This window comes from Myxocyprinus asiaticus, chromosome 10 (assembly GCF_019703515.2).
Source record: "Myxocyprinus asiaticus isolate MX2 ecotype Aquarium Trade chromosome 10, UBuf_Myxa_2, whole genome shotgun sequence".
Taxonomy (NCBI): domain Eukaryota; kingdom Metazoa; phylum Chordata; class Actinopteri; order Cypriniformes; family Catostomidae; genus Myxocyprinus; species Myxocyprinus asiaticus.
Window position 1 is genome coordinate 17,008,286 of NC_059353.1, and position 19,331 is coordinate 17,027,616.

General features: G+C 35.6%; 2 protein-coding genes across 6 annotated transcripts in view; one reads left to right on the top strand and one right to left on the bottom strand.

Annotated features, from left to right (window-relative positions):
- ankzf1 (ankyrin repeat and zinc finger peptidyl tRNA hydrolase 1) overlaps positions 1-4,083 on the top strand; it is a 20,438-nt gene extending 16,355 nt beyond the window's left edge. For all 3 annotated transcript variants that reach the window (XM_051708821.1, XM_051708823.1, XM_051708822.1), the window contains exons 18-20: positions 2,361-2,528; positions 2,619-2,689; positions 3,480-4,083. In XM_051708821.1, coding sequence (XP_051564781.1) covers positions 2,361-2,528; positions 2,619-2,689; positions 3,480-3,603 — 363 coding nt within the window. In that variant the 3' untranslated portion in view covers positions 3,604-4,083. The remainder of the gene's footprint in view (positions 1-2,360; positions 2,529-2,618; positions 2,690-3,479) is intronic.
- Positions 3,301-11,932, bottom strand: glb1l (galactosidase, beta 1-like). 3 transcript variants are annotated; one of them, XM_051708830.1, is made up of 16 exons: positions 11,733-11,932; positions 10,391-10,557; positions 10,152-10,302; positions 9,776-9,836; positions 9,603-9,697; positions 9,095-9,275; positions 8,411-8,469; positions 7,965-8,086; positions 7,724-7,764; positions 7,511-7,629; positions 7,206-7,280; positions 6,999-7,088; positions 6,206-6,319; positions 5,366-5,497; positions 5,034-5,261; positions 3,301-4,736 (listed from the first exon to the last, which is right to left on the bottom strand). In XM_051708830.1, the coding sequence occupies exons 1-16, from the start codon at positions 11,793-11,795 to the stop codon at positions 4,533-4,535; spliced, it is 1,902 nt and encodes a 633-aa protein (XP_051564790.1). In that variant the 5' UTR covers positions 11,796-11,932; the 3' UTR covers positions 3,301-4,532. The 3 variants fall into 3 exon arrangements, with proteins under 3 accessions (XP_051564790.1, XP_051564793.1, XP_051564791.1); XM_051708833.1 differs by having other exon boundaries at positions 10,391-10,553; positions 11,733-11,867; XM_051708831.1 differs by lacking the exon at positions 11,733-11,932 and adding an exon at positions 10,718-11,157 and having other exon boundaries at positions 10,391-10,553.
- Positions 11,933-19,331: the final 7,399 nt, after the last annotated feature.

A 19,331-nucleotide genomic window follows, 5' to 3' on the forward strand; every position in this document is an offset into this window, starting at 1 on the left:
TGGTTGAGCTCCAGAGATCATGTGTGGAGATGGGAGAAACTTGCAGAAGGACAACCATCACTGCAACACTCCACCCTCCAAATCTGGGCTTTATCGCAGAGTGGCCAGGCGGAAGCCTCTCCTCAGTGCAATACACACGAAAGCCCGTTTGGAAGGATTCTCAGACTGTGAGAAACAAGATTCTCTGGTCTGATGAAACAAAGATTAAACTGTTTGGCCTCAATTCCAAGCATCATGTCTGGAGAAACCAAGCACCACACATCAACTGCGCAATACCATCCCAACGGTGAAGCATAGTGGTGGTAGCATCATACTGTGGGGGTGTTTTTCAGCAGCAGGGACTGGGAGACTGGTCAGGGTTGAAGGAAAACAACGCAGCAAAATACAGCGATATCCTTAATGAAAACCTGGTCCAGAGTGCTCAGGACCTCAGACTGGGCCAAAGGTTCACCTTCCAACAGGACAAAGACCCTAACCACACAGCAAAGACAACGCAAGAGTGGCTTAGGGACAACTCCCTGAATGTCCTTGAGTGGCCCAGCCAGATCCCGGACTTGAACCCAGTCGAACATCTCTGGAGAGACCTGAAAATGGCTGTCCACCTACGGTCCCCATCCAGCCTGACAGAGCTTGAGAGGATCTGCAGAGAAGAAAGTAAAAGAAAATCCCCAAATCCAGGTGCGCAAAGCTTGTCGCATCATACCCAAAAAGACTTGAGGCTGTAATCGCTGCCAAAGGTGCTTCAACTAAGTACTGAGTTATGGGTCTGAATACTTATGTCAGTGTGATATTTCAGTTATTTATTTTTAATAAATTTGCAAAGTTATTAAAAATCTGGTTTTTGCTTTGGCATAAAGTGTAGATTGATGTGAAAAAAATAATAATTTAAAGCATTTTTGCACAAGGCTGCAACATAACAAAATGTGAAAAAAATGAAGAGGTCTGAATACTTTCTTAATGCACTGCATATCCAATCAGAATTTAGAGTCTGAACTACCTAAATTTATAATATCAATTTGAGCCTTTTGAACTCATGGTGCATAATGTGAAGCTTATTTTGCACTAATGCGAGACTTAATAATCATGGTAATCACAGAATAACAGCTGAATAATCATAGTTTTTGGTTTGCGTCGATTAAATTGAGTAAAAACAATAATCAAATGAGATGAAGTTCCTTTTCTTGGTTAAGTATTTAATTCACTAGATTGCCCAAAAATAGACATTAACACATGGTTATTTAATAAACCATTTTTAAATTCAATTTCGAGCTAAAACACTACATTGTGATATGTTTTGTTACTGTGATATGACATTACTTAACCTCAGACCCAAACAGAATTAGCATTTTCTGCGCTGATTTTGAGGGAACATCTGTGGAATTCTGCAAAAGTGATTTAAACAGTAGGATGTGTTAAATGGAGCTGAGAGTACTATACTCTTATTGGTAGCTGAAAGCATACCCAAATTAGCCAATTAAAATAAATAAATAAACAAACATGCAAGGGGTGGGAAATAGTGGTCGACCGATATGGGTTTTTTTAACGGCTGATGCAGATATCCAAAGAGCAGGGTGGCCAACAGGCGGATATAATTCCAGCATATGACACAATATAATATAGTAAATAACATACTGTCAGTGCTGGGTAGATTACTTCTGAATTGTAATCTGGTACTGATTACAAATTGCATGACAAAAATTTTGTTAGTAACGTAATCTCTTGGATTACATTAAAGTGATCTAATCTGATTGCTTTTGGTTTACTTCTGATCTAATTATTGTTTATTTGATGTCACATGCATTTAAGTAGAATAAACGTACAATTTTGAAAATATTCATTAAATGCATTAAGAAAAAGAAAGTTACAGTCACAAAAGCGTAATGTGTAAAAATGTTTTGAAGCCGAGTACAAAAGCAATTCACGAAACTAAAATGTATCAATTTTAAGTGTAATTATGGCTTGAGGCTAGTATAAGGTCTGTGGGTGCAATTTAGAATGAAAAATGTCAATTATTTAAAAAGAAGACTAAGAGGGATCAATAAATTATGAACAATTTACTACCTTTGCCTGATTCATAAGTAGTCATGTAATCCATAAAAGTACTTTAATTACAAGTGCTTGATTTTTGTAATCTGATTACATATTTCAGATTACATGTAATCCATTGCTACCCAGCACTGCATACTGTATACACAAAATTGCTAAAAAAAAATAAAATAATTGTAACTTTTAAGCACTATTTTTACTCAATTTGTACAAAACCTTTTGTACAAATAATTACAAAAAAAAAATCTAAAAAAAGATTTTGTAAATCTATGATCATTGCAGTATTTCTTTAATTGTGCTTAAATATGTCTAAGGTTCCTGGACCTCTGACTGATGAAATTGAATCCAAAAAGGCAGAAAAGAAGAAAGCCCAAAAAGCAGCACGGAAACAGAGAGAGAAAGAGCAAAAAGAAGAGAAACTGAAGAAACAGCAAGAGGAGGAGGAAAAGAAGAGGTTCACAGCTCTCAGTGACAGAGAGAAGGTAGCTGTACTTTTATATTTCCTCTTGCTGTATTTGTTGTTACGTGGGTGACCTGTTGGCTAATTATCTCATATTTATGATGTCACACAGCGAGCTCTGGCTGCAGAGAGGAGATTGGCTGAACATGTGGCCACAACTGGAGTAACACTCGCCAACATCAAGTATTAGCTTCTCCTTTCATTTAATTCTCTTTCTCTATATGAAAAATATCGGTCCTTCCTGCAAGTTATGTTTAAAGGAATAGTTCACCCAAAATACATTTCTGAAATCATTTACTCACCTCCATGTTGTTTCAACCAGGGATTATTTTCTTTCATCTGAGAAACACTAAAGGACTTCTGCAGCAAAATGGCTGAGTTGCCGTTTTTCCAAACAAAAAAAGTAGATGGTGATTTTTAATGCCAAGCTCCAAAAAAGGACAAAAAAGCACTGTAAAAGATCACTGATAATGTTCCCCTCTGCTGTTCCACCCAAATGTCATTCAAGGCTGCATTTTTAAATGCGTTGTGTTGCGGTTGGTCACATGGCATAAAAAACTAATAACGCTGGGTGTAAGTGACATCAAACATGGTGTGATGAATTTAAGGCTGCTATATTTGTATCTTTTTTTTTTTTTTTTTTTTAGCTTATTGCCAGTAAAATCACTATCCAAAAATGTATGGAAAAGAGCTTCTCAGACATTATGCCTAGCATATCCTTCTGTGTTTCACTGAAGTAAGATAATAACATTGGGATGAAACAACATGGGGGTGAGTAAATTACAAAACGTACATTTTTCTTTTTTTTTTTTTTGTCAAAGTATTCCTTTAATGTTTTTGGTACTTGTGAAAACAGACTCATTGGCATGTTTATCATAGCCAAATGCAATTTAAAAGAACTGCAATTTCCTTTCATAAAAACTAATTCATGTTTCTGACCTGTTGTACTGAGACACTATTGCTGTTGTTATAGGAGATGCTTTCAGTGTGGAAAGTCATTGCTGGGGAAGATTCCTTTTGAATATCTGGACTACTCTTTCTGCACACCTCGCTGTGTCCAAGCCCATCGCAAAGCCAGTGCTGCTGCCCGGCCCTGACCACTCAGTGTTAGTACAGGGAGAGGTGTAGTGGTAGAATGGGAGTAATCGACACAGATTGTGACCATACGCCAATTTACATGATCTGGAAGTGGACTGGATGAGACAACGTTCATCAATCTGACATTTCACAATGACAAAACGACTGCTGGGAATTGGAATAGAACATGATTGATGAAAGGTCATTACTGATCTTGAAGAGAACAAAATGGGCAAAAGATTAATAGAAGTAATTGTGTAAGGTGTCTAGTCCTTGTAAGTCATTTTGTTTCACTTTTGCGAGTCCTCTTTCTCAGGACACAGACCAACCACAGTGATTTTTAAAAATAAGTTCTACATCTGACAGATTGTCTGTCTATGATGGTTAAGATTGACATTTCACAGGGATTCGAAGCCATGGCAGTAAAAACATAAATAAAAAAACAAGCGCATTATTATAAACCAGCATAACTTATGACAAAACCAAAAGGTTGACAGGAAGACAACACAAAATGCTACTATCCTCAAATAAAGACGGGGACAACTGCATCTTTTTTTTTTCTGAGCTAAAATACTTGTGTGGCTTATTCATAACTTCTTTTAAATCATGCCCCACAAAAAAAGCTGAATTTAGCTGAGTCATCTATTTTCAAGCAGGGAGTCTTAAGGCACATCTAGGTCTTGATTTCTTAAACCGTTATGTATGTCATATAAAATACTGTAAGAATTAAGCATTTTACCTTTTCCTGAGCCGTCAACTGACTGAGCTAAATATTGAGTAAAGTGATACAAATTACAGTATGTTATGATGGCTTGCGTTGAAATACCTCATAGCTTTGAGCAGTGTTCAAGAGATATGCATGTACTGTAAAAACATTGTTTGAGATGTTTGCAGAAATGCTACATTGAGCAGTTGGCAAGGCTTTCTAGTGCATTGTAAGAGTATGTTGTTATGTGTTGTGTCCAGTGCTGTTCAGCTGAGGCCGGTCCATAAACAAGATTCTGCTGTGTGATGCAACTCTTTCCAGCTCCAGCACTGTGATGTTGTTTGGCAGAGTGGCACTAAGAAAAGGTCCAGGGACATACAGCGTCTGCTGAGGGCCCTTCTGGGGCCAGTATCTTCCCAGGTTCACCCCATTTACCCACACCTGACCCTGAGTGCCAAAAAAAATAAAAATGAATAGACAAAATTGTTTTGTCTTCATTGTTTCCCACAAAGTGTAAATGCATCTTAATATGGTATATATGCTGTTTTCCAAAAGTGGTCCACATGACATGCACCATAGATAAACTTAATGCAAGGTATGGATTTAGGAGTTTTTTGTTTTTGTTTGTTTGTTTAAAGAAAACCAGATCCAGAATTCATTAAAAAGACAAAACAAAAAAAAAACGTACAATTCCCAGATGTATTATGGATGTTTTATAACCGTTTGTTATAGCTACAACCTCACCTTTGTCCATCCATTAAGTTTTACGAAAGTGTCCCATGCTAGGCCTGTAGGCTTCAAGGTTCCTGAGTAAATCACTGGTCCATCTCCTGCTTCCATCCCTGGACCTGGTCTAACCCCTGAGTGATCTGACTGTAGCCAGCCATTGGCTACTGCAGTGTCGATATCCAGTGGGTAGATTAACCAATCAGTGAGCACGTCATTTCCCAGGATGAGTTTGCCCAAGAGACCCTGTAAAATGAAGATGGCAAGACATGATGTATCATTTTTAATGTCTTATATCATTTGTGGAACAATTTTAGGGATATATGCATCTTTAGTGTAGTGTAACTTGCCTTATTATCATTAATATAGCTGCCAGAATTAACCCTGCCCATGTTCTCCACAAGAATGTCCAATTGATCCCCTTGTCGTCCAGTAACATTCATCACCAGTGTGGTGTCCCTCTCCATAAACCCTTGGTACACCTGCACAAAGACAGGCTTAGTTGTTGAATCTAAACTGACTTTTATTGTAATAATTTGTCAAACATACAAAAAATGGTCAATGTGATAGTTATATTTAAAGGTGATGCGTTTAATTATTTTTATTTTATTTAAACTACTTTCTCCTAAACCAGCTTAATATGTAGAAACAATTATAAGTGAGCCATTTGTATGTTGAATCCCCATTAAAGTGTAAACACTCCGACTCTGTAGCGCCATCAGACTATTGCTCTGTTTGTTTGAGCATCCCAACCAGCCATACATAGCGACTTTAGCTCAACCAATGGAATGAGTTTGGTACGGGACTATCTGTTTGTCTGATGGAAATGGAAGAGTTAGGAATGGCATACTACTCTTACTATTTCTGCCACATATAGGTATATAGATATAGCAGAAACAGTAAGAATAGTGTAATTTCCATTTAGTGGCGCAGAAATTGAACACTTCGCCTAGTATAGGCCTCTGGTTTAGGCTCGAACTATTGAACACAAGGATATAGCTAAATGTACAAATATGTTAGTCTTTTTCCATTTGATCATATAAAATGACATTTAATTTTGATTTGGGAAACTCAGCTCTTAAGCTGTAATGTGGGTTTTTAGAATACACATTGTTATACTGTCTGACTAACCATGGTGAGTTGTGAACAAAACAATGTGTAAGCATGCCCTTGACAAGTGGTCTACTCACCCCATTCACAGAGACATATGCACGATCATGGATGCCATTGAGGGGCGAGATGAGAGGGGTCGGCTCAGGAACATTCCGCGGCAGCATCGTTCGGTAAAGCATGAAGCCGTAGTACTGCATAGAGTCATAATGCAAGCTCAGACCAGTTTTTGCACTGATTTAAGACCAGCTTCCCAAGCCCAAACCATCCAAATTTTTAAAATGCACCACTATAGTCAGATAAGAACAACAACATATCACCATGATTATTATAGAGTGCAACAGTCTGGTTCCAGAAGTTCATATCCCATTCATTTTTCTATAGACTAATTGATTTTCAATGATAACTTATAAACCTTTAAAGACATTCCTACTGTGAGTTCAGAGGTTGTTTGTCGATTGTATATGCTTCTATTGAAGCCATCGAGTCGGTCTCCCTACACCCTCAAACTATGTTTGTATATATTGCAATATTTTGCAGTAAACTTAAAATATATTGTTTCTATACTTATAATTAACAACCTAAAATAGTTTTAAATACTTCTATCATTTTTTTATTCGATTATGTCATTTGCAATGCTTCATGGGAGTGTAGTGTGTGCCTTTGTACCTTTGTCTTCTTGTCCAATTTTCAAATACTTTTTTGCTTCAAATTAAAGTTTGTAATGTCGTGATTCACCTCGGAGCTGGATGGTTTAGAATTCTATGAAACTCTAGAAACCTAGATGACTGAAAAAGTGGGCGTGGACTATTGCACTCTACTGTCATTACAATTACGCTCATGCAATGTATTAAGTTATTTTAAGTATCCTACCTGTTTAATCTCCTCAAATGTCAAAGGATATTGAGACCGGACTGGACCTTGAGGTGACAGTGTATCCAACAAGTTATTAATGTTGCCAACCTATGAAAGAATGTGAGCGTAATAACAACACATTGAACACTAAGTGTAAGTTGCTTGTATGGGCAAGAAACTAGGCAAATGAATAGGGCTTTGCGATGTGAGATACAGTGTACTCACCTTTCTTAGTGTAACAAAGCCATAAGCTAGCTTTGGGGTGGCTGGTGGCATGGGACCAACTGGAATATCACGAAACTATATGCAAAAACATATAATTACTTCACAAGAGTGGATGTCTGTGTTTAGTGACTAAATAAATACTAGTAGAGATGAGCGGTATGACCAAAATCTTAAGTATATCCAGTAGTAAGATAAGTAGGAAATCGCAGTACTGTACAGTAGTTTCTTTTGCTGGTCTTTAAAAAAAAAATTGATATTGCTTAAGTGTAAATGTACATTCCAAATATATCTATCTACAGTCTTACATTCTTAATGACATCTCTGATCGCAAGCAGTTTGTCAGTGGGGTCTCCTGCCTCTGACAAAGGTGCATTGTAATCGTAACTGGTCACCACAGACCTGAACCTGGTATCATGATCCGCTCCTAAGAGTGATTAAATTAATCACATTTTAAGATAACTGCATTACCAGATATTGTGAGGTATATGGGAATATATGTGCTGAGATTGCAGATATACCATTCCAATAGCCAAAATTTGTTCCTCCCTCAAACATGTACCTGAGATGAGAAGAAAACTGTGCAAGTTTGGTAATCAGGATGCTTTAGAAGTACAACACTGTTCACATAATAGTTACTTTCCTCTTTTAAATGATTAATTCCACATATTTATATTTGGATTCAAGCACAAACATACAGTATCTAACAACTTTATCACTTTAATTCATTACTATAGAAACACCAAGGTAAATATGACTTACATGTTCACACTGGCACCCATGGACAACATCTCTCCCAGCATTTTGCTCACTTTTTCCGTGTCCACAGAAGCATGCTTGTCACCCCAGTGATCCAACCAACCTGTATAGAACTCAGAATTCACCTGGAATGTGCAGTGATGACACATTAATCATTGCCAGGCCTCACAGCTTGAGAAAAACAATTGTGGGTGTGTTCTTTTCTAATGCTCTCATTTCTGAGTGTGTGTGTTTAGCATAGTGACTGAATTATATGTTTTATTTGACAAATAATTAAAAAAAACTGCTATGTTATAGTCTCACCAGTTCATATTTGTGTATGTATAAGAGTGTGTGTATGTTTTGCACTCTGGATGCTTTATAGTCTCACTCTTTAACTTCTTTGCATTGCGGCTGATTTATTGATTGTATTTGATAGATAAAAAATAAAGAAAATCGTATTTTTTTACCAGTGGGCCTTTAGGTTCAAACTTCCTTTGTTGATTGAAGGCTGTAGTGATATTGGTGTCTAAAGGAGGGAAAGGGATGAAAGCGTGAATGACATCTCTTGGACTTTCTGTGACTTTTTCACATGCAAGTTTGAGTATTCACTATATATTCACACAAAACAAAAATTCTGTCATTATTTACTCACCCACATATTGTTCCAAATCCATTTGCTGTTATTTTTTTCTCTGTGGAACACAAAAGGAGACATTTAAAAAAAATCTTTATGCAGATCTTTTCCATACAATGACAGTTCATTGTGACCACAGCTGTTAATCTTTCGGTCTGTTCCTCACACAAAGCTATAATGTGGCTTCAGTAGACTTGGAATGTAGAGTAAGAGTCATATGGACTGCTTTTATTGTTTTCCTTTTTGGTCACTATGAACTGTTGTTCTATGGAAAAGAGCTTCATGAAGATTCTTCAGAAATTCTCCTTTTGTGTTCCAAGGAAAAATAACAGGTTTGGAACGACATGATGGTGAATAAATAATGACAGAAAACACAGAGTCTGATTCAGGACCCATAACAACAGATAAGAGACCAAAGGCTGGATGTGCATGTGAGAAGGACTCAAAATCTAATCAAAACATATAACATTTTTTACAGTGGGCAATTCAGTCACAACTGACCCCAAGATGGCCTTACCTGTGCCAAAGTCTATAGTGGCATACAGGCCCTCGAGCGTGCCACAGCTCATCTCTTTATCCGTGTTCCCATCTGTAGTAAAGAGGATGACGTCCTCCCCCAGGAACAAACGAAACAAAGTGCGAAGGTGCCGCATGTAGTTATAATCACAAGCAAAGTAGCTGCCGTATTCATTCTCCACCTGATAAAGAGAATAAATGCACAAAATATACAGTTTATATGAAATCAAACACACATAATTGCTGTGCACATACAAGCAATAACATTGTACAGCACTTGCCTAAACTAATCAATAGTTGATACTGTGTATGTGCTTTCAGTCTTAAAAAGTATAAGCACTTAGTTCTTCCATTGTAATTTTCGTAATTATAACTGTACACAACAGTATTAACAATATTGCATACTTTTTGTTACAGGTGAAATAAGGTAAAGATATTTGGCTTGCTGTCCAAATGTGTCTATTAAATTATTGTTAACTTGCTTACTAACTGCTGACTCTATATTTTACCTGCACACTGATAATATTTCCTCCGTTCTGATAAAGCCACGGTCTCATCTTATTGAGCAGGACAGCCAACCAGTTACTCACTGCATGTAAATAATCTGAAAGAGATGAACACTACCATTAAAGACAGACCTGACCCTATGTGAAGTAATGTCTCATGTAGAAGTAACATATACCTGTGTCAGCTGAACGAAGGATAATGTTAGGCTTTTGTAGCAACCAGGCAGGCAAACCACCCTAATGGACAGATAAAACCCCTCAATTTAGAAATCTGCATAAATAAAAATCACAAGACTTGCTTTTGTGTTGTGACCAGATGTAACTCCTAAAAAAGAGGATTTTGCATGCCATAACTGCACATCTTATTTTGTGTTTTGATTAATTACTAGCATTATGGATCAAATCCTAGTTGAAAAAAAAAACAACAACAAAAAAAAAAAAAACACTTCCTGAAGAGTCATATTGCCAAACATAGATTGTCACATTCAGAGATTGCTAAACAAGACATTTCACAAACATTCAAATTTGGCAAAATAGGGAAATAACCCTCACCATTTCCCATTCTGCACAGATGTACGGCCCCGGTCGCAGGATGACTAACAGCCCTGTCTGGTTGGCCAGATTCAAAAAGTACTCTAGATCTCTGACTCCTGCAAAGTTAAACACCCCCTGCACGGTCTCATGGAAGTTCCATGGCACATACCTGCATGAAAATCAATCAAAAGATAGACATTAGGGGCAACATGTGTAACATGTACATATAGCTTGCACTGTTGATCAGGTCCACTTACACCTGAATAGCATCGAGTCCAGTCATGTACATCTTAAGCAGCCTGTCCTTCCAGTATTCCCGAGGAATGCGGGAGTAGTGGATGCTTCCTGAGATGTACTGAAATGGTTTTCCATCCTTTCGGAAGCAGTTGTTCTTGTAGTCAATGGAGAATGACCGTGAATCTGCCTTAAAACAGACAAGACGTGTAGTTAAAGATGTACAGAGAATTTGGAGTTGGCACATAAACATCCACTTGAAAATGCAATTAATTTACACGTAAATGTTTTATGTTAGAATTGAATAAAACAACTGGCCATTGCACAGCTATATTAAAGGGATAGTTCACCCCAAAATGAAAATTCTTTCATCATTTACTCATCCATCCCAGATGTGTATGACTTTCTTCTCCTGACAAGTGAAGATTTTTAGAAGAATATCTCAGCTGTGTAGGTTCATTCAATGCATGTGAATGGTGACCAAAACTTTGAAGCTCCAAAACACACATCAACCTGTGCATCTTATCATGTGGCTTTGTTGAGTGTGTTGCCAATGAGACATAGCGCATGCGGAGGCTTCACACCATCCACTGTGGCAACCATGCTCAACTCACCACTTGCCCCACTGAGAACAAACTGCATTATAGTGACCATGAGGAGTTTACCCCATGTGACTCTACCCTCCCTAGCAACTGGACTTAGGAGACCTGGCTGGAGTCACTCAGCTTGCCCTGGGATTCGAACTAGTGAGCTAGTGAACTCCAGGGGTGGTAACCAGTGTATTTTACCACTGAGCTACCCAGGCCCCTTAATCCATGTCTTCTTAAGTGATCCAATCGGTTTTGGGTGAAAAATACATCAAAATGTATAAAATCTTGACATCTGCAGTCTCCTTGGCGATCATGATTTCAAGCTTGATTACACTTTCTAGCATGCGTCAACTACTAGGAGATGTAATAGAGCTTGAAATCATGATTGTGTCTAGAGACTGCAATGGCAAGATGTACTTGTACAGTGAAAAAGGAGTTGCATTTTAGTCTGTTCTCACCCAAAATCGAAGACAGAAGACATTGATTTGACCACTGGAGTCTTATGGGTTACTTTTATGCTGCCTTTATGCACTTTTTGGTGCTTCAAAGTTTTGGACACCATTCACTTGCTCAGTAAGAACCTACAGAGCTGAGATATTCTTCTAAAAATCTTTGTTTGTGTTCTGCAGAAGAAAGAAAGTTTTTTAATAATAAAAAAAACGACTCCAGCTGTCACACGAACGTTACACATGACAGAATAACACATTTCTTTAAAGCTGAATAAAAACTTGATCACAATGTATAAAAGAAATGTTACTTTGAATCAGGTACTTACCAACACAGAAAATATTGACAAGATCCACACACTTATTAAAACGAAAGTAATGTGTGAATTCATCTTTAAATCCGACAGGTCAGATGCATGAAAACTCTTCCGCTTGACATTATGACATCAGCGCGTGATTGTAACGTGTCAGTAAAATGAAACGTTATAACACGAGTCTTTTTCTCTTCAATAGATTTGCAGCGTTTCGTCTCTTTGAAAGTGACGATCATGTGATTGTAATCTGTTTAGTTACAATCAGGGTCCTAACCTCCGTCTGAACCGAGATGTACAACTTTTTTTAGAAACTCATTGACCACTTTTTATAAGTTATACACTATATTGTTGAGCATGTTTCACCGCTTTGTTTTAACACTAGAAGTGTTTTAATTGCTAAATTATGAATAGCTAGTTAATATGTCTCAGTAGTGAATGTGGTGGGCTGCAGTTCTATTCAGAGGTCTGTGTTTACTGTAACATATGCAGTCACTATTGTGTTTACATTAGACAATGATGCCAGCACAGGACTGAGCTTATATAGGCAACAAAACCACTAAAACAGTCCTGGACTCCTGACAATGAACTTGTGGGCTGATAAATAAAACGCAAATGGTAGTATTGTCATATATCTATATATATCTATATATATCTATATATATCTATATATATATATATATATATATATATATATATATATATATATATATATATATATATATATTATTATTTTTATTTTTATTTTTTCTCAACAAAGTGTGTCTTTCAATTCGAATACAATACTGAAGTACAATGCTGCCTCATCCACTTAGTGGCGCTACAGGATAAAACACAAATCCAAACGCATGAATTCATATTCTCTTTAGCGCCCTCCAGTGAGAATGACGAAAATGTGAGGAATTGAGTGTAAAGTTGTTTATCATTCTCATTTACACCAATGTACATTTGTCAGAACCTGGTAAATGTGTATTGCTTCTTGCTACTTCAAAGGTTTAATGGGGGCAGGTGGCCTGTTGAAGTTATTAACACCAAATTTCACTTGTGCCCAATTATGAGTGTTTACTGCTGGATCCAGACACCCAAATAAACAGTGGCTGATCCAATGGCGGTGACACATACACACAGCACAGGCATTGTCTGACACCATCTGCTGAACACCATAAAAAGATACACTGCACAGAATGTACCCAAAGAGGAAGGCAGATGCTGTTTTAAAATGGGCTTTACGGATTGCCATAAGTTCCTGTAATGTTGTGTTGTGCACTGAAAAATAGGGGAAGCAGCTCTTGAAATCAACTGATGAGAACATAATTATATTCCGTAAAGTCAAGTGATATTCAACACAGTAATTAAAAAGTGATAAGATCACATTGCTATGAAATATGACTTCTAATGGATGGTGTTCACTCAACGTGATTTTTATTGCTTGCTCAATTAACTTAAAATGAGTGAATGCAACACAATTATTTAACATTTGGTCTTAACTTAATTTCATTGTGTACAATCCATCTATGTTTACTTAATCCAATTGTGTTGTGAATAATATTTGTTGCATCAATGTATTGCTGAAACAAGGCAGAGCATTTCCAGTTACCCGTATGCTTTGCATGGGACTGGATTGGGAGAGTAAATTTTAAAATTAAGTGTACTTCTACGCAAAATGAAATAAGTAGGAGACTTGTCAGCTCCATATGTGGGAAATGCACGTCTCTTTGGCTTTTATAAGCATTCTTTTGAAAACGGTCAAGCCTAATGCTGTTAGGCAGTAATGCTGTCATTATCCTGCTGAGCTGAGTAAGCAAAAACACATACCTCCTGTGTTACCTTAAAGCGCACAAACACATGTTCACACCCGCTGTGAACACACAGAATGTCACCACTGATGTTTTCATTGAGTTTCATTGGACACTGATTGACAATATTGAACTTAAACTGAAGTTAAACTATGGAAGTAACCATACTCATTGATTGAATTTGACATAAATGTGTGTTTCTTCAACTTCAGGAACTTTTAGCACTGTGAAGTTCTAGAAAGTAAAGACTTGATAAAATATATTTCACACTATCACTAGGTTTAAAAAAAAAAAACAAAAAAAAAACAAAATTAAGTGCACTCAGTAATTTTTTCCTCATTAAAAACGTTTAACTTCTACAGAAATGAATTGTAATTTTGTAATATATGTAGGAAATCATGACTCCAGTCATATCAGTAACCTTATAAAAGCGGTTTTATTCTACATGGAGAGGGTCCGCACATGTGGGCTGCCATGTTAAAATCACATGACCAGTGCTGGGTAGTAGCGTATTACATGTAATCTGTATTACGTAGTCAGATTCCAAAAATCAACTAATTGTAATTGGATTACATTACATTTTAAAATACTTGTAATTGGACTACAGTTACTTTTTATAGATTACATGATTACATATTAGCAAGGCAACAGCAGTAAATTGTTAATAATTCATTGATAATTTTCATATCAATATGATTATATCCTTCGCCAGCTGAGGAATTTCAACCTGCCACTGGAGCTGCTGACTCAGTTCTACTCAGCCGTCATTGAGTCTGTCCTGTGTACATATATAACTGTCTGGTTTGGTTCAGCCACCAAATCAGACAGAAGGATACTACAACTGCTGAGAGGATTATTGGTGCCTCCTGCCCTCCTTCCAAGACCTGTAAGTCTCCAGAGTGAGGAAACGTGCAGGTAGAATCACTCTGGACCCCACACACCCTGCCCAATCCCTTTTTGAACTGTTGCGCTCTGGCAGGCGCTACAGAGCACTCAGGACAACCAGGCACAAGAACAGTTTAACCCTTAGGCCAGTTACCACATGAACAATTAAACTGCCTTCAGGACTTTCCCATAGTGCATTAATGTATCAATATTTCATGTATATATGTAAATTCACTTATATTTAAATTCAATAACTGTACATACCCCTACCGTGCACATATATTACCACTTGCACATGTACATATGCCATTCTATGTAATATGTCCTATTTTTTTGTATGTCTATTTGTACTCTTACCTTGTTTTATATTCTGTGTCTCACTGTAATGTTCTGTGTGCACTTGCTTGTTTCTCCTATCACCAAAAATAATTCCTTGTGTACGTGAGCACACTTGCATTAAAGCTCATTCTGATTCTGATTATATTCTTACCCCAAAGTACAATAGTCTCACAGATGAGCATTTTGAGCATGTGCTCTTTTACATTACAATTCAAAGATATGCACCTCAGCTAAGGAATAGGTGATGTACTATTACTAAGTAGTAAGGGTTAAAAGTAAGTGTGTCAGAGTTTTGAGCTGTTAGTGTTGACCCAGCAATGTCATTGCTGTTGATTTCAGGATCATTTATGTTTGTTCATGTAATGTTTCTATTGTTTTATGCACTTAAAATGAACTAGATATGTTTAAAAAAAAAAAAAAAAAAAAAAAAATATATATATATATATATATATATATATATATATATATATATATATATATATATTTCTTACTACCAAACCAATGGTGTGCAGCTCACACATTTAATCTAGTGGATGCCATCTCTAAGGATCCTGCCTATAGGTTACACAATTGTTCAACAGCAAAATTTGCAGCAATATGGAATAAAGCCCATCGCTCCACTGTTGCTGCTGATGCAGTGGAGTCCACTACATGAAACTTGACATAAAACTTGACACAGTTGTTCCTTGCGTGACTCGGTGGAACTCTGCTGTTTTAAAATATTCTGCTCTTTTAGAATATTCTTGCTGTTCAATAGATAATATATTGCATCTCAGCTATGGAATAGGTGATGGACTATCAGGTAAGGGTTAAAAGTATTTCAGTGTTTTTAGATGAAAGCTTTGACCTAGGCCACATCATTGCTGTTGATTTTATGGTCATTAATTTTCGTTAATTTTATGATCGTTTTATGTAGATTTGATGGTCATTAATGTTCGCAATGCTGCTATTGTTTTATGCACTTAAAATGAACTTGATGTCTCAGTGTTTTGAATTATAAACTTTGGCCATGCACTGTCATTACTTTTAGATTTAATGTTTATTTCACTCATGTAATGTTTAATGCACTTTTTAGAAATGTCATAAGGAGCTCTGTTGGTTAGTAATAAAGAATGAAATACATTTTCTTCCTCTTTGTACTTTTATGTTAAAATGATTATCCTAATCAAATGCATGTGACATAAAATAAAATAGAATTAGGTTGAAAGTAATCCAAAAGTAATCTGATTAGATTACCACAAAATGTAATCTATGAGATTACATTACTGATTGCATTTTTTTGTCATGTAATTTGTAAACAGTACCTGATTACAATTCACAAGTAATCTGCCCAGCACTGCACATGACCAGCTGACTACTACTCGCTGAATCTCAGTAACCGTCCTGTTATTTGACACTTTCACTCATTGATTAAAGTCATCATGGCTGACTGTGAATACTACATTTCTACAATGTCATCTGAAACTGAAAACTATTGATTTTAAATGATGCTGCATCCATGCCACTAGGTGTCAGTGTAAGTCCAAGATGACACAAAGACAAAAGTTACTGAGTGCACCTTTAATAATTATTTGTCTGCTAACAATGTACATTGTACTGCATGCAGTGTTGGGCAAAATAAGTAATTCACTACAAATTACTAATTACTTTTTATAAAAAATGGATCAGATTACTGATTCATTCATCTAAAAAGTAATCACATTACTAATTATTTTACTTTTAAGTTACTTTCTAAATCACTTTTCCTAGAAAAGTTTTTGGTTTTGCACTCAAATTCAAAACATCTATATTTTCTCCTCATTCATTGTCAGACACCCTTTAGCTGTAACAGAAATGCTAACAGATGTACATTTCCTATTTTAGTATGTATTATACATGTTTTAGTGCAAGTAATGTACTTAAAAGTAATTACTTTCATTGAAAGTCAGTAACTGAAATCTGATTACAAGAATTTAAAATGTAATGCATTACATTACTTTTTTTGACTAATTATTTATTATTTTGTAATCTGATACACCGAGCACTAATGTATGTACTGTGCATGTATCGCAGGAGATTTATGTCATTTTTGTAATTTTTTTCTAAAAGTCGTGAAATTTCCAACCACGTCATGAAAATGAAGGTGATGGAAATTACATTTTCATCATTTTTTAAATAAAATGGCCACCTCTTTTGACCTTGCAGTGCTAATTTCATTGATAACATTTCATGCAGCCTATATACAGTTAAATAATATTTTCACACTTTTTGCTTAAATTGGTGAAATTTTAGCTTGATTGACGGCCAATAAAAATATTCTGCTCACAATTAATATTTACTAATCTCTCATTTATTAATACTAATGTAAAATAAAAATAAAAAATTTTAGGGGCAAGATTGTTTAGTGTGGTGGAAATAATGCCACAATTGTGGGACATAAAACAGTACAATCTATTCTGTAAAGTACAATCTATATCACCAGTCTATTCTGTACATAAGAGGCATTTGAAAAATTACCAAAAATAAATGATGAATACCTGGTAAACATTTTCAAAGTCAGTTTAAATTTGACTGTCATATAACAAAAAGAAAAAGTTGAAATCTGTTTTAATAAATATCAGCACCTGGGACATGAAAATGCCAGAAGTTGAAGAAACACCCACATGATGATGCAAGAACTGTTTGTCTAAGAGTTCTGAGTTCTGAGTGTCTTTGTCAGTTCAGAAAAGTGTGACTATAAACTGTTGTATAATGTAACTCCATAGTGATAACTCTATGTTTTGTTTTGTGTCAGGTCTTGTGCTAAATTAACAATATTTGTTAATATTTGTTATGCATTAATTCCATATTTGTAGGGCATTACAGTAATACAGGCTCCCATATTTATAGTCTTTATATGAGGTGATTTCCAAGGAACTCTGGAGCTACCATGAAAGTGAATGGTGACTGAGACTAATATTCTGCCTAACGTCTCCTTTTATGATCTATTGAAGGAAGTCATATGGGTTTGATAATTGTGAGTTTGTGTTGTTTAGGGAGTTTTCATTTGTGGGTGAACTATTCCTTTTAAAGAAAAATGTCCCTCAGGCACAAACAAACAGCTTTACCCTTAGTTATCTAGGGTAACTATAGTTAGATCTAAATGAACTCATCATTTATTAATACTGTAGTATTAATGCAAATAACAGATTCATTTCCAGTTTGTCTTTATGGGTCAGTTGGTCTAATGAATGCAACATTTAATGTGGCTGAGTAAGTCCTGTGAGAATGATTTGGCTGTGAGTCATGTTCTTTATCCACATGATCAGGAAACATAAATACATATTCTGTAAAGGATTACACATTTGTGGATGATGATTGAATTTATGGTAAGTCTGGTTATGATGTCATGAGATGTGTCCTAATTTGGCATGGGTATTTTGAGCATTCAATTAATGCAAAATGCATCTTTAGATTAATATAAAAATGCCCTATAGTGGCCTAAATTCCAGAATCATGATCTTTTGTATTTGTAAACCTGGGTTAAAAATATGTGTTTTAGCCACCAATAGAAACTCCTATTTCAGTAATTATACCCTGGAAAAAAGTCTGTTCAGAAGCTGATAATCCAGGATTAAACTGAAATCCTCACACACAGGGGAGGCTATTCTTCTAAATACTGAAAAAGATGTAGCTTTTCAGTTGAAAAATACATGAAGTTCTTGACTGTTTTAATGAAGACTTGCGAACACATTTAATGAATATCGATGACAGATCATATTTATCACCTATTTTGGAGAAAAATTAACACTGTTTAAAAGTGTCAGTAAACAATAAAATATCCTTATTTCTCTTGCACAGTTTGTGTCTGTACATGGACACACAGCACTCCTTTAATAACTCACTATTTATAATGCATTACTGTATTGCAGGGCTTGTTTTTAAAGCTACAGAGTGGAAATTCTGTACAAAACTTTATTTGGATTAATCATAACAGCCCTTCTTTATTTGAGGATATTGTTTGAGTCATATTTCCCATGAATGTTCAGACAAGCAATTTGTGGTGATATGCCTTAGAAAGAACTCTACCTGTTCAATCTGATAATACTACAGTATAAACCCTCCTAATATGGGTAAAACTTTACAATAAGATTCCATTTGTTAACATTAGTTAATGCATTAGGTATCATGAACAAACAATGAATAATACATTTCTATTAATATTAGTTAATGTTATTTAATAAAAATACAATTGTTCATTGGTAGTTCATGTTAGTTCATAGTGTATTATCTAATGTTAACATACAAAATTTGATTAAAAAATGTGTTAGTACAGTATATGTTGAAATGAACATTAACCAAGATTAATAAATGCTGTAAAATATTGTTCATTTTTAGATCATGCTAACTAATGTTGTTAACTAATGTTAACAAATGAATCCTTGATGTAAATTGTTACCGTAATATCTTATACCACTCTAAGATAAAGATATATAATTTAAACTGTTTCATTTTCACAGACATTCTTCATGTATTTTTTTTATATTTTTTTTATATAGACATTATAGAAGGAAGAACAGTGATGTATTACATACAGAAAGAGAATGCTCCTCTTGATTTTACAAATTTTCCCCCCTTT